General features: G+C 45.2%; 1 protein-coding gene and 1 long non-coding RNA gene across 2 annotated transcripts in view; one reads left to right on the forward strand and one right to left on the reverse strand.

Annotated features, from left to right (window-relative positions):
• The window catches only part of LOC118381832 (paralemmin-2-like), a 170,838-nt gene that overhangs the window by 28,862 nt on the left and 125,495 nt on the right, over positions 1-16,481 (reverse strand). The window contains exon 4 of the mRNA XM_052517217.1: positions 9,798-9,928. Within this exon, the coding sequence (XP_052373177.1) occupies positions 9,798-9,928 (131 nt within the window). The remainder of the gene's footprint in view (positions 1-9,797; positions 9,929-16,481) is intronic.
• LOC127929257 (uncharacterized) lies at positions 4,092-5,063 on the forward strand. The gene is made up of 3 exons (XR_008134186.1): positions 4,092-4,194; positions 4,632-4,700; positions 4,954-5,063. It is a non-coding gene; the product is annotated as an uncharacterized LOC127929257 (long non-coding RNA).

Raw genomic sequence — 16,481 nt, forward strand, 5'->3', positions numbered from 1 at the left:
AATACAGAGATCTGACTGCTTATCATGAAATATAATACAGAGATCTGACTGCTTATCATGAAATATTATACAGAGGACTGACTGCTTATCATGAAATATTATACAGAGGACTGACTGCTTATCATGAAATATTATACACAATAGCTTTCCTCTTTAATCCACCTCTCTTTTCCTCCTCTTTAATCAAAATATCTTTCCCCCCTCTTTAATCAACCTCTCCTTTCCTTCCTTCCTTCCTTCCTTCCTCTCTCTGTCTGCTATGGAAGAACTGAGGACAGGTCCCAATGTGAGCTACTCACCATATTAGGTATCACTCTCGCTCTGTCAAACAGACAGAGAGACTAGATAAACACTGGAACACTTCCCTAGATTGAACTCTCAGGTCTAGTTCAGAACAATCATTATTTGGCCAACAATAGGGGCCGATCTGTTAGAAAATGCCCGGGTCGGTTTCTGGTCCAAGTCTGTGCCTGCTCTGCCCGTTAACAAACATTGAACCATCTAATTTCTCTCTTCCTGGATGGCAAACGATCACACTGAATATAATAAAGCATAAATTCACATCTCCTCTCCTCTCCTCTCCTCTCCTCTCCTCTCATCTCCTCTCATCTCCTCTGTCTATTGTCATAAAATATATTTGTTATAATAATAAACATTCGCCAGGATTCAAACTCGTTCCTTCTGTCAGTGTTCTGGTCCCTGACTCTACTCACTGAGCTACCAGTAAGATGACACATCACCAAATCCTGACTACATTGTAGGCCTAACTACGGTGTCCAGTAGAGGTCAGTGTTTGAATGCAACCTGGAATCGAAGCAAACACAAGAAATCAGTGGGATCTCACATGTGATAAACAAAACTTCAGACGTGATTCATCACGTGTCTGAATCCTGGCTTAGGAAGATCGCCAAAAAACCTGAAATTTCCATCCCTAACTATAACATTTTCTGACAAGATAGAACGGCCAAAGGGGGCAGAGTTGCAATCTACTGCAGCGAAAGCCTGCAAGGTTTTTTCTTACTATCCAGGTCTGTGCCCAAACAATTTGAGCTTCTACTTTTAAAAATCCACCTTTCCAGAAATAAGTCTCTCACCGTTGCCGCTTGTTATAGACCCCCCTCAGCCCCCAGCTGTGCCCTGGACACCATGTGTGAATTGATCGCCCCCCATCTATCGTCAGAGCTCGTGCTGTTAGGTGACCTAAACTGGGACATGCTTAACACCCCGGCCATCCTACAATCTAAGATGTATGCCCTTAATCTCACACAAATGATCAATGCCCTCCAAATACACCTCTGCTGTCTTCAACCAGGATCTCAGTGATCACTGCCTCATTGCCTGCATCCGTAATGGGTCTGTGGTCAAACGACTACCCCTCATCACTGTCAAACGCTCCCTAAAACACTTCAGCGAGCAGGCCTCTCTAATCAACCTGGCCAGGGTATCCTGGAAGGATATTGACCTCATTCCATCAGTAGAGGGTGCCTGGTTGTTATTTAAAAGTGCTTTCCTCACCATCTTAAATAAGCATACCCCTTTCAAAAAATGTAGAACCAGGAACAGATGTACCCCTTGGTTCACTCCAGACCTGACTGCCCTTGACCAGCACAAAAACATCCTGTGGCCTACTGCATTAGCATCGAATAGCCCCCGTGATAGGCAACTTTTCAGGGAAGTTAGGAACCAATATACACAGGCAGTTAGGAAACCTAAGGCTAGCTTTTTCAAACAGAAATTTGCATCCTGTAGCACAAACTCCAAAAAGTTCTGGGACACTGTAAAGTCTATGGAGAATAAGAGCACCTCCTCCCAGCTGCCAACTGCACTAAGGTTAGGAAACACTGTCACCACAGATACATCCGCGATATTTGAGAATCTCAAGAAGCATTTTTCTATGGCTGGCCATGCCTTCCACCTGGCTACCCCTACCCCGGTCAACTGCCCGGCACCCTCCACAGAAACTTGCCCAAGTCTCCCCCATTTCTCCTTCACCAAAATCCAGATAGCTGATGTTCTGAAAGAGCTGCAAACTCTGGACCCCTACAAATCATCTGTGCTCGACAATCTGGACCCTCTCTTTCTAAAATTATCCGCCAAAATTGTTGCAACCCTTAATACTAGCCTGTTCAACCGTCTCCGCTATGCAATCTGGTTTCAGAGCTGGGTGCACCTCAGCCACGCTCAAGGTCCTAAACGATATCATAACATCAATAAGAGACAATACTGTGCCGCCATATTCATTGACCTGGCCAAGGCTTTCGACTCTGTCAATCACCACATCCTTATCGGCAGACTTGACAGCCTTGGTTTCTCAAATGACTGCCTCGCCTGGTTCACCAACTACTACTCAGATAGAGTTCAGTGTGTCAAATCGGAGTGCCTGTTGTCCGGACCTCTGGCAGTCTCTATGGGGGTGCCACAGGGTTCAATCCTTAGGCCGACTCTTTTCTCTGTATACATCAATGATGTTGCTCTTGCTGCTGGTGATTCTCTGATCCACCTCTACGCAGACGACACCATTCTTTATACTTCTGGCCCCTCTTTAGACACTGTGGTAACTAACCTCCAGACGAGCTTCAATGTCATACAACTCTCCTTCCGTGGCCTCCAACTGCTCTTAAATGCAAGTAAAACAAAATGCATGCTCTTCAACCAATCGCTGCCTGCACCTGCCCGCCCGTCCAGCATCACTACTCTGGACGGCTCTGACTTAGAATACGTGGACAACTACAAATACCTAGGTGTCTGGTTAGACTGTAAACTCTCCTTCCAGACTCATATTAAACATCTCCAATACAAATCCATGAAATCTAGAATTGGTTCCTATTTCAGAACAAAGCATCCTTCACTCATGCTGCCAAACACACCCTTGTAAAACTGACCATCCTACCAATCCTCGACTTCAGTGATGTCATTTACAAAATAGCCTCCAACACTCTACTCAGCAAACTGGATGCAGTCTATCACAGTGCCATCCGTTTTGTCACCAAAGCCCCATATACAACCCACAACTGCGACCTGTATGCTCTCGTTGGCTGGCCCTCGCTTCATATTCGTCATCAAACCCACTGGCTCCAAGTCATCTGTAAGTCTTTGCTAGGTAAAGCCCCGCCTTTTCTCAGCTCACTGGTCATCATAGTAGCACGCACCAGTAGCACGTGCTCCAGCAGGTATATCTCACTGGTCACCCCCAAAGCCAATTCCTCTTCGGCCGCCTTTCCTTCCAGTTCTCTGCTGCCAATGACTGGAACGAACTGCAAAAATCTCTGAAGAAGCGGGAGACTCATATCTCCCTCACTAGCTTTAAGCACCAGCTATCAGAGCTGCTCACAGATCAGTGCACCTGTACATAGCCCATCTGTAAATAGCCCATCCAACTACCTCATCACCACACTGTTATTTATTTTGCTCCTTTGCACCCCAGTATCTCTACTTGCACATTCATCTTCTGCACATCTATCACTCCAGTGTTTAATTGTTAAATTGTAATTACTTTGCCACCATGGCCTATTTATTGACTTACCTCCCTAATCTTACTACATTAGCACACACTGTATATAGACTTTTCTACTGTATTATTGACTGTATGTTTGTTTATTCCATGTGTAACTCAGTGTTGTTGTTTGTGTCGAACTGCTTTGCTTTATCTTGGCCAGGTCGGAGTTGTAAATGAGAACTTGTTCTCGACTAGCCTACCTGGTTAAATAAAGGTGAAATAAAAATGTTTATTTTTTGTTTTTTTAAACGTGATAATGTCACTTTGGAACGTACATCGGTAGGTACATTGTGTCGTATTAGTAGCTATTAGCTTTGAAAACTGCATCGGCGCATCGGAGCTCTGGTATCAATCGTTCCAAGAGAGGGGAAGAGAGAGGTATAGCACAGAGGAAGAGAGAGGTATACCACAGAGGAAGAGAGAGGTATAGCACAGAGAAAGAGAGAGGTATACCACAGAGGAAGAGAGAGGTATACCACAGAGGAAGAGAGAGATACCACAGAGGAAGAGAGAGGTATACCACAGAGGAAGAGAGAGGTATACCACAGAGGAAGAGAGAGGTATACCACAGAGGAAGAGAGAGGTATACCACAGAGGAAGAGAGAGGTGTACCACAGAGGAAGAGAGAGGTATACCACAGAGGAAGAGAGAGGTATACCACAGAGGAAGAGAGAGGTGTACCACAGAGGAAGAGAGAGGTATACCACAGAGGAAGAGAGAGGTATACCACAGAGAAAGAGAGAGGTATACCACAGAGGAAGAGAGAGGTATACCACAGAGGAAGAGAGAGGTATACCACAGAGGAAGAGAGAGGTGTACCACAGAGGAAGAGAGAGGTATACCACAGAGGAAGAGAGAGGTATACCACAGAGGAAGAGAGAGGTATACCACAGAGGAAGAGAGAGGTATACCACAGAGGAAGAGAGAGGTATACCACAGAGGAAGAGAGAGGTATACCACAGAGGAAGAGAGAGGTGTACCACAGAGGAAGAGAGAGGTATACCACAGAGGAAGAGAGAGGTATAACACAGAGGAAGAGAGAGGTATACCACAGAGGAAGAGAGAGGTATAACACAGAGGAAGAGAGAGGTATACCACAGAGGAAGAGAGAGGTGTACCACAGAGAAAGAGAGAGGTATACCACAGAGGAAGAGAGAGGTATACCACAGAGGAAGAGAGAGGTGTACCACAGAGGAAGAGAGAGGTATACCACAGAGGAAGAGAGAGGTATACCACAGAGGAAGAGAGAGGTATACCACAGAGGAAGAGAGAGGTATACCACAGAGGAAGAGAGAGGTGTACCACAGAGGAAGAGAGAGGTATACCACAGAGGAAGAGAGAGGTATACCACAGAGGAAGAGAGAGGTATACCACAGAGGAAGAGAGAGGTATACCACAGAGGAAGAGAGAGGTATACCACAGAGGAAGAGAGAGGTATACCACAGAGGAAGAGAGAGGTATACCACAGAGGAAGAGAGAGGTATACCACAGAGGAAGAGAGAGGTATACCACAGAGGAAGAGAGAGGTGTACCACAGAGGAAGAGAGAGGTATACCACAGAGGAAGAGAGAGGTGTACCACAGAGGAAGAGAGAGGTATACCACAGAGGAAGAGAGAGGTATACCACAGAGGAAGAGAGAGGTGTACCACAGAGGAAGAGAGAGGTGTACCACAGAGGAAGAGAGAGGTGTACCACAGAGGAAGAGAGAGGTATAGCACAGAGGAAGAGAGAGGTGTACCACAGAGGAAGAGAGAGGTATACCACAGAGGAAGAGAGAGGTATACCACAGAGGAAGAGAGAGGTGTACCACAGAGGAAGAGAGAGGTGTACCACAGAGGAAGAGAGAGGTATAGCACAGAGGAAGAGAGAGGTGTACCACAGAGGAAGAGAGAGGTATACCACAGAGGAAGAGAGAGGTATACCACAGAGGAAGAGAGAGGTGTACCACAGAGGAAGAGAGAGGTATACCACAGAGGAAGAGAGAGGTATACCACAGAGGAAGAGAGAGGTATACCACAGAGGAAGAGAGGGAGAGGAGAGAGGTATACCACAGAGGAAGAGAGAGGTATACCACAGAGGAAGAGAGAGGTATACCACAGAGGAAGAGAGAGGTATACCACAGAGGAAGAGAGAGGTATACCACAGAGGAAGAGAGAGGTGTACCACAGAGGAAGAGAGAGGTATACCACAGAGGAAGAGAGAGGTATACCACAGAGGAAGAGAGAGGTATACCACAGAGGAAGAGAGAGGTATACCACAGAGGAAGAGAGAGGTATACCACAGAGGAAGAGAGAGGTGTACCACAGAGGAAGAGAGAGGTGTACCACAGAGGAAGAGAGAGGTGTACCACAGAGGAAGAGAGAGGTGTACCACAGAGGAAGAGAGAGGTGTACCACAGAGGAAGAGAGAGGTATAGCACAGAGGAAGAGAGAGGTGTACCACAGAGGAAGAGAGAGGTGTACCACAGAGGAAGAGAGAGGTATAGCACAGAGGAAGAGAGAGGTGTACCACAGAGGAAGAGAGAGGTATACCACAGAGGAAGAGAGAGGTATACCACAGAGGAAGAGAGAGGTGTACCACAGAGGAAGAGAGAGGTATACCACAGAGGAAGAGAGAGGTGTACCACAGAGGAAGAGAGAGGTATAGCACAGAGGAAGAGAGAGGTGTACCACAGAGGAAGAGAGAGGTATACCACAGGCAGTAGAGGCTCACTGTGTCTCTCTCTGAATTGTCCATGTGCTTCTCTAGTCTCTAGCCAACACAGGAACGGTTGTTAGCTGCGTTTTTAATTATTATAATTTTTTTACCTTTATTTTACATAATAACTCGGCAAGTCAGTAAAGAACAAATTCTTATTTTCAATGACGGCCTGGGAACAGTGGGTTAACTGCCTGTTCAGGGGCAGAACGACAGATTAGTACCTTGTCAGCTCGAGGATTCGGTTACTAGTTTAACTAAACAGTCTATACTAATGACATGCTCTATGGCTATATAAAAGCCCCCTAATGACATGCTCTATGGCTATATAAAAGCCCCCTAATGACATGCTCTATGGCTAGTTAAAAGCCCCTAATGACATGCTCTATGGCTATATAATATAATAATAATAATATATGCCATTTAGCTGGCAGCTTTTATCCAAAGCGACTTACAGTCATGTGTGCATACATTCTACGTATGGGTGGTCCCGGGAATCGAACCCACTACCCTGGCGTTACAAGCGCCATGCTCTACCAACTGAGCCACAGAAGGACCATATATAAAAGCCCCCTAATGACATGCTCTATGGCTAGTTAAAAGCCCCTAATGATGCTCTATGGCTAGTTAAAAGCCCCTAATGACATGCTCTATGGCTAGTTAAAAGCCCCCTAATGACATGCTCTATGGCTATATAAAAGCCCCCTAATGACATGCTCTATGGCTATATAAAAGCCCCCTAATGACATGCTCTATGGCAAGTTAAAAGCCCCCTAATGACATGCTCTATGGCTATATAAAAGCCCCCTAATGACATGCTCTATGGCTAGTTAAAAGCCCCCTAATGACATGCTCTATGGCTAGTTAAAAGCCCCCTAATGACATGCTCTATGGCTAGTTAAAAGCCCCCTAATGACATGCTCTATGGCTATATAAAAGCCCCCTAATGACATGCTCTATGGCTATATAAAAGCCCCCTAATGACATGCTCTATGGCTAGTTAAAAGCCCCCTAATGACATGCTCTATGGCTAGTTAAAAGCCCCCTAATGACATGCTCTATGGCTATATAAAAGCCCCCTAATGACATGCTCTATGGCTATATAAAAGCCCCCTAATGACATGCTCTATGGCTATATAAAAGCCCCCTAATGACATGCTCTATGGCTAGTTAAAAGCCCCCTAATGACATGCTCTATGGCTATATAAAAGCCCCCTAATGACATGCTCTATGGCTATATAAAAGCCCCCTAATGACATGCTCTATGGCTATATAAAAGCCCCCTAATGACATGCTCTATGGCTAGTTAAAAGCCCCCTAATGACATGCTCTATGGCTATATAAAAGCCCCTAATGACATGCTCTATGGCTAGTTAAAAGCCCCTAATGACATGCTCTATGGCTATATAAAAGCCCCCTAATGACATGCTCTATGGCTATATAAAAGCCCCCTAATGACATGCTCTATGGCTATATAAAAGCCCCCTAATGACATGCTCTATGACTATATAAAAGCCCCCTAATGACATGCTCTGTGGCTATATAAAAGCCGGACATTAATTAAACTTTATAAATGACATTTAGGCCCATTCATTCGTAAGATATAGAGTTCCCCACAGCCTCAACACTTCCCCACAGCCTCAACACTTCCCCACAGCCTCAACACTTCCCCACAGCCTCAACACTTCCCCACAGCCTCAACACTTCCCCACAGCCTCAACACTTCCCCACAGCCTCAACACTTCCCCACAGCCTCAACACTTCCCCACAGCCTCAACACTTCCCCACAGCCTCAACACTTCCCCACAGCCTCAACACTTCCCCACAGCCTCAACACTTCCCCACAGCCTCAACACTTCCCCACAGCCTCAACACTTCCCCACAGCCTCAACACTTCCCCACAGCCTCAACACTTCCCCACAGCCTCAACACTTCCCCACAGCCTCAACACTTCCCCACAGCCTCAACACTTCCCCACAGCCTCAACACTTCCCCATAGCCTCAACACTTCCCCACAGCCTCAACACTTCCCCACAGCCTCAACACTTCCCCACAGCCTCAACACTTCCCCACAGCCTCAACACTTCCCCACAGCCTCAACACTTCCCCACAGCCTCAACACTTCCCCACAGCCTCAACACTTCCCCACAGCCTCAACACTTCCCCACAGCCTCAACACTTCCCCACAGCCTCAACACTTCCCCACAGCCTCAACACTTCCCCATAGCCTCAACACTTCCCCACAGCCTCAACACTTCCCCACAGCCTCAACACTTCCCCACAGCCTCAACACTTCCCCATAGCCTCAACACTTCCCCACAGCGTGACACAATGTACCTACTGATGCTCGTTTTAAAGTGACATTATCACATGATCAATGACTTCTGAAGTTTTGATTGATCACTTGCGAAATCCTGCTGATTTCTGGTACTTTTCTTCCAACCTGGAATGGTAACTGATTCTAGGCTACGACGACCTGCGATGAACCGCTGCGCCCCGGAGATTTGATGTTAGATTGTGGAGAGCAAACTTTGAAATGAATGTCAAACGCTGCTTTTTATTGCGGACCACCAGATGTCACTAATGGGCGTTGTGTTCTAATGGGCGTTGTGTTCTAATGGCCGTTGTGTTCTAATGGGCGTTGTGTTTGTAATGGGCGTTGTGTTTGTAATGGGCGTTGTGTTCTAATGGGCGTTGTGTTCTAATGGGCGTTGTGTTCTAATGGGCGTTGGATTCTAATGGGCGTTGTGTTTGTAATGGGCGTTGTGTTCTAATGGGCGTTGTGTTCTAATGGGCGTTGTGTTTTAATGGGCGTTGGATTCTAATGGGCGTTGTGTTTGTAATAGGCGTTGTGTTCTAATGGGCGTTGGATTCTAATGGGCGTTGTGTTTGTAATGGGCGTTGTGTTCTAATGGGCGTTGTGTTCTAATGGGCGTTGTGTTCTAATGGGCATTGTGTTCTAATGGTGCGTTGTGTTCTAATGGCCGTTGTGTTCTAATGGCCGTTGTGTTCTAATGGGCGTTGTGTTCTAATGAGCGTTGTGTTCTAATGAGCGTTGTGTTCTAATGGGCGTTGTGTTCTAATGGGCGTTGTGTTCTAATGGGCATTGTGGTCTAATGGCCGTTGTGTTCCTAATGGGTGTTGTGTTTCTAATGCCCGTTGTGTTCTAATGGGCGTTGTGTTCTAATTTGCATTGTGTTCTAATGGGCGTTGTGTTCTAATGGGCGTTGTGTTCTAATGGTGTGTTGTGTTCTAATGGGCTTCGTGTTCTAATGAGCGTTGTGTTCTAATGGGCGTTGTGTTCTAATGGGCGTTGTGTTCTAATGGGCGTTGTGTTCTAATGGGCGGTGTGTTCTAATAGGCGTTGTGTTCTAATGGGCGTCGTGTTCTAATGGGCGTCGTGTTCTAATGGTGCGTTGTGTTCTAATGGGCGTTGTGTTCTAATGGGTGTTGTGTTCTAATGGTGCGTTGTCTTCAGAGTACGAACTGTTCTTGGCACAGTTTGGTGAAAGGCTTCAGAAAGCCTCTGCTTCCCATCACTAACTGCATGTGTGTGCAACCGTAAATAGTGTCCCACAGTGTCTTCCTCTCCTATGTTTGTACCTGTGAATAGTGTCCTCCAGTCTCTTCCCCTGCTCTTCGTCCTTCTCCAGCTGTCTTCTTCGGCCATCGTCTTCGTCGTTAGTTCCAGGGCACGTGCCTTGTAGGAGCCAACGCTCTCTCATGGCTTTAGACTGGTGACAGAGGGACAGATAAGAAAAGAGACAACAGGTTTAGAAAAAATAAAAATAATTGTTGATAAACTCCCATATCTACTGGGTGAAATACCACAGTGTGACATCACAGCAGCAAGATGTGTGACCTGTTGCCACGAGAAAAGGGCAACCAGTGAAGAACAAACACCATTGTAAATACAACCCATATTTATGCTTATTTATTTTGTCTTTTGTACTTTAAAACTATTTGCACAGTTACAACACTGCATATATACATAATATTAGAATTGAAATGTCTTTATTATTTTGGAACTTTTTGTTTATTTCACTTTTGTATATTATCTTTTTCATTTGCTTTGGCAAAGTTAACATGTGTTTCCCATGACAATAAATCACTTACATTGAAATTGACAGACAGACAGACAGACAGACAGACAGACAGACAGACAGACAGACAGACAGACAGACAGACAATAGGAAAAGACAGACAGACAGACAGACAGACAGACAGACAGACAGACAGACAGACAGACAGACAATAGGAAAAGACAGACAGACAGACAGACAGACAGACAGACAGACAGACAGACAGACAGACAGACAGACAGACAGACAGCTGTTTTATCTACTACTTACTGAAAGAACTGAGCTATTGATTCCATGTGTGTTTTTCTGTTTCTCATTTAAGAAAAACAAGAATTCAGTTCTGTGGCAGTTACTGATGTTTTTCCCCCATGAGACAGAAGGCAGTATCACTTCCTCAAAATAGACAGAATGAATCTAAGATAACTCAAGAAATCTGAAACTTATTTTGATGTTTTCATGCAGGAGGTTTTATATCAGGTTAAGGTGCTTGGTGCAGAATGTCTCAGGTAAAAAAAAAGTGAGACATTTTGTCTTATGTAAACAAAGTCCGATCCGCTGGACGCTGCTGGACAGGTCTGTCTCACTGACAGTGCTGCTGGACAGGTCTGTCTCACCGACAGTGCTGCTGGACAGGTCTGTCTCACTGACAGTGCTGCTGGACAGGTCTGTCTCACCGACAGTGCTGCTGGACAGGTCTGTCTCACTGACAGTGCTGCTGGACAGGTCTGTCTCACCGACAGTGCTGCTGGACAGGTCTGTCTCACCGACAGTGCTGCTGGACAGGTCTGTCTCACCGACAGTGCTGCTGGACAGGTCTGTCTCACTGACAGTGCTGCTGGACAGGTCTGTCTCACTGACAGTGCTGCTGGACAGGTCTGTCTCACTGACAGTGCTGCTGGACAGGTCTGTCTCACCGACAGTGCTGCTGGACAGAGAGCAATCATCACAGCTGGTCATCCCTTGGTTCTGGGTAAATGGACACAGCTGTTCAGCCCGTGGTTCTGGGTAAATGGACACAGCTGTTCATCCCGTGGTTCTGGGTAAATGGACACAGCTGTTCATCCCGTGGTTCTGGGTAAATGGACACAGCTGTTCATCCCGTGGTTCTGGGTAAATGGACACAGCTGTTCATCCCGTGGTTCTGGGTAAATGGACATAGCTGTTCAGCCCGTGGTTCTGGGTAAATGGACACAGCTGTTCAGCCCGTGGTTCTGGGTAAATGGACATAGCTGTTCATCCCGTGGTTCTGGGTAAATGGACACAGCTGTTCATCCCGTGGTTCTGGGTAAATGGACACAGCTGTTCAGCCCGTGGTTCTGGGTAAATGGACATAGCTGTTCAGCCCGTGGTTCTGGGTAAATGGACACAGCTGTTCAGCCCGTGGTTCTGGGTAAATGGACATAGCTGTTCAGCCCGTGGTTCTGGGTAAATGGACACAGCTGTTCATCCCGTGGTTCTGGGTAAATGGACACAGCTGTTCATCCCGTGGTTCTGGGTAAATGGACACAGCTGGTCATCCCGTGGTTCTGGGTAAATGGACACAGCTGGTCATCCCTGTGGTTCTGGGTAAATGGACACAGCTGGTCATCCTGTGGTTCTGGGTAAATGGACACAGCTGGTCATCCCGTGGTTCTGGGTAAATGGACACAGCTGTCCATCCCGTGGTTCTGGGTAAATGGACATAGCTGTTCAGCCCGTGGTTCTGGGTAAATGGACACAGCTGTTCATCCCGTGGTTCTGGGTAAATGGACATAGCTGTTCAGCCCGTGGTTCTGGGTAAATGGACACAGCTGTTCAGCCCGTGGTTCTGGGTAAATGGACATAGCTGTTCAGCCCGTGGTTCTGGGTAAATGGACACAGCTGTTCAGCCCGTGGTTCTGGGTAAATGGACATAGCTGTTCAGCCCGTGGTTCTGGGTAAATGGACATAGCTGTTCAGCCCGTGGTTCTGGGTAAATGGACACAGCTGTTCAGCCCGTGGTTCTGGGTAGCGTTCTTCCTCTCTCTGCACCTACTTCGTCACAGGGAACGTCCGAATTCTGACCAATCAGCGGGCCTTTGAATGTTGATAGGTTTCCCGTGGGTGTTTGTCGTGGATAAGAGGACGCGTCGGTCCTGACTAACTCTTACCCAGAAATCCTTGTCCTTGCCCACAAATCTTACAAAACTCTGTTGTGAATGATAGTGACTTCATGACTAGAAGCATTTCGCAACACCCACAATAACATCTGATAAACACGTGTATGATACCAATAACATTTTATTTTATTTGATGACCAAAATGATTTTGCTGCTGAAATAAATGTTTTTCTGACTAATATCTATGTCACATATGCCGACGATAGAAGTTGGTTCTTTTTTCGGAGTATTGTGTACTATTCGTACTACATACTATTTAGAACATACTGCTTAGTAAAAACATCGGCTCGTAGTTTCAACTAATACCAACATTCTACTCATCCGTACTGCGAAGGCAGCAACGAATGCAGTCACATTTGTTCCCCGTCATTCCTTTATTCTGGTACAGTGTGTCACCTATTTGTTCCCCATCATTCCTTTATTCTGGTACAGTGTGTCACCTATTTGTTCCCCATCATTCCTTTATTCTGGTACAGTGTGTCACCTATTTGTTCCCCGTCATTCCTTTATTCTGGTACAGTGTGTCACCTATTTGTTCCCCATCATTCCTTTATTCTGGTACAGTGTGTCACCTATTTGTTCCCCATCATTCCTTTATTCTGGTACAGTGTGTCACCTATTTGTTCCCCATCATTCCTTTATTCTGGTACAGTGTGTCACCTATTTGTTCCCCGTCATTCCTTTATTCTGGTACAGTGTGTCACCTATTTGTTCCCCGTCATTCCTTTATTCTGGTACAGTGTGTCACCTATTTGTTCCCCGTCATTCCTTTATTCTGGTACAGTGTGTCACCTATTTGTTCCCCGTCATTCCTTTATTCTGGTACAGTGTGTCACCTATTTGTTCCCCGTCATTCCTTTATTCTGGTACAGTGTGTCACCTATTTGTTCCCCGTCATTCCTTTATTCTGGTACAGTGTGTCACCTATTTGTTCCCCATCATTCCTTTATTCTGGTACAGTGTGTCACCTATTTGTTCCCCATCATTCCTTTATTCTGGTACAGTGTGTCACCTATTTGTTCCCCGTCATTCCTTTATTCTGGTACAGTGTGTCACCTATTTGTTCCCCATCATTCCTTTATTCTGGTAGTGTGTCACCTATTTGTTCCCCATCATTCCTTTATTCTGGTAGTGTGTCACCTATTTGTTCCCCATCATTCCTTTATTCTGGTAGTGTGTCACCTATTTGTTCCCCATCATTCCTTTATTCTGGTAGTGTGTCACCTATTTGTTCCCCATCATTCCTTTATTCTGGTACAGTGTGTCACCTATTTGTTCCCCATCATTCCTTTATTCTGGTACAGTGTGTCACCTATTTGTTCCCCGTCATTCCTTTATTCTGGTACAGTGTGTCACCTATTTGTTCCCCGTCATTCCTTTATTCTGGTACAGTGTGTCACCTATTTGTTCCCATCATTCCTTTATTCTGGTACAGTGTGTCACCTATTTGTTCCCCATCATTCCTTTATTCTGGTACAGTGTGTCACCTATTTGTTCCCCATCATTCCTTTATTCTGGTACAGTGTGTCACCTATTTGTTCCCCGTCATTCCTTTATTCTGGTACAGTGTGTCACCTATTTGTTCCCCATCATTCCTTTATTCTGGTACAGTGTGTCACCCATTTGTTCCCCATCATTCCTTTATTCTGGTACAGTGTGTCACCTATTTGTTCCCCATCATTCCTTTATTCTGGTACAGTGTGTCACCTATTTGTTCCCCATCATTCCTTTATTCTGGTATAGTGTGTCACCTATTTGTTCCCCATCATTCCTTTATTCTGGTACAGTGTGTCACCCATTTGTTCCCCATCATTCCTTTATTCTGGTACAGTGTGTCACCTATTTGTTCCCCATCATTCCTTTATTCTGGTACAGTGTGTCACCTATTTGTTCCCCATCATTCCTTTATTCTGGTACAGTGTGTCACCTATTTGTTCCCCGTCATTCCTTTATTCTGGTACAGTGTGTCACCTATTTGTTCCCCATCATTCCTTTATTCTGGTACAGTGTGTCACCTATTTGTTCCCCGTCATTCCTTTATTCTGGTACAGTGTGTCACCTATTTGTTCCCCATCATTCCTTTATTCTGGTACAGTGTGTCACCTATTTGTTCCCGTCATTCCTTTATTCTGGTACAGTGTGTCACCTATTTGTTCCCCATCATTCCTTTATTCTGGTACAGTGTGTCACCTATTTGTTCCCCATCATTCCTTTATTCTGGTACAGTGTGTCACCTATTTGTTCCCCGTCATTCCTTTATTCTGGTACAGTGTGTCACCTATTTGTTCCCCATCATTCCTTTATTCTGGTACAGTGTGTCACCTATTTGTTCCCCATCATTCCTTTATTCTGGTACAGTGTGTCACCTATTTGTTCCCCGTCATTCCTTTATTCTGGTACAGTGTGTCACCTATTTGTTCCCCATCATTCCTTTATTCTGGTACAGTGTGTCACCTATTTGTTCCCCATCATTCCTTTATTCTGGTACAGTGTGTCACCTATTTGTTCCCCGTCATTCCTTTATTCTGATACAGTGTGTCACCTATTTGTTCCCCATCATTCCTTTATTCTGGTACAGTGTGTCACCTATTTGTTCCCCGTCATTCCTTTATTCTGGTACAGTGTGTCACCTATTTGTTCCCCATCATTCCTTTATTCTGGTACAGTGTGTCACCTATTTGTTCCCCGTCATTCCTTTATTCTGGTACAGTGTGTCACCTATTTGTTCCCCATCATTCCTTTATTCTGGTACAGTGTGTCACCTATTTGTTCCCCGTCATTCCTTTATTCTGGTACAGTGTGTCACCTATTTGTTCCCCATCATTCCTTTATTCTGGTACAGTGTGTCACCTATTTGTTCCCCATCATTCCTTTATTCTGGTACAGTGTGTCACCTATTTGTTCCCCATCATTCCTTTATTCTGGTACAGTGTGTCACCTATTTGTTCCCCATCATTCCTTTATTCTGGTACAGTGTGTCACCTATTTGTTCCCCGTCATTCCTTTATTCTGGTACAGTGTGTCACCTATTTGTTCCCCATCATTCCTTTATTCTGGTACAGTGTGTCACCTATTTGTTCCCCATCATTCCTTTATTCTGGTACAGTGTGTCACCTATTTGTTCCCCGTCATTCCTTTATTCTGGTACAGTGTGTCACCTATTTGTTCCCCATCATTCCTTTATTCTGGTACAGTGTGTCACCTATTTGTTCCCCGTCATTCCTTTATTCTGGTACAGTGTGTCACCTATTTGTTCCCCGTCATTCCTTTATTCTGGTACAGTGTGTCACCTATTTGTTCCCCATCATTCCTTTATTCTGGTACAGTGTGTCACCTATTTGTTCCCCATCATTCCTTTATTCTGGTACAGTGTGTCACCTATTTGTTCCCCGTCATTCCTTTATTCTGGTACAGTGTGTCACCTATTTGTTCCCCATCATTCCTTTATTCTGGTACAGTGTGTCACCTATTTGTTCCCCATCATTCCTTTATTCTGGTACAGTGTGTCACCTATTTGTTCCCCGTCATTCCTTTATTCTGGTACAGTGTGTCACCTATTTGTTCCCCATCATTCCTTTATTCTGGTACAGTGTGTCACCTATTTGTTCCCCGTCATTCCTTTATTCTGGTACAGTGTGTCACCTATTTGTTCCCCATCATTCCTTTATTCTGGTACAGTGTGTCACCTATTTGTTCCCCGTCATTCCTTTATTCTGGTACAGTGTGTCACCTATTTGTTCCCCATCATTCCTTTATTCTGGTACAGTGTGTCACCTATTTGTTCCCCATCATTCCTTTATTCTGGTACAGTGTGTCACCTATTTGTTCCCCGTCATTCCTTTATTCTGGTACAGTGTGTCACCTATTTGTTCCCCGTCATTCCTTTATTCTGGTACAGTGTGTCACCTATTTGTTCCCCATCATTCCTTTATTCTGGTACAGTGTGTCACCTATTCTGATTATAAGCTTTTGTTCGAACACACGTGGGTTTGAAAATAGGATTTTCTTCCTCAGGAGTGTGCAGTGAATTCCGCTAGATGAAAAGTCTAAATGAGTATCACATCCAA

Source organism: Oncorhynchus keta, unplaced genomic scaffold, assembly GCF_023373465.1.
Source record: "Oncorhynchus keta strain PuntledgeMale-10-30-2019 unplaced genomic scaffold, Oket_V2 Un_scaffold_621_pilon_pilon, whole genome shotgun sequence".
Lineage (NCBI taxonomy): Eukaryota > Metazoa > Chordata > Actinopteri > Salmoniformes > Salmonidae > Oncorhynchus > Oncorhynchus keta.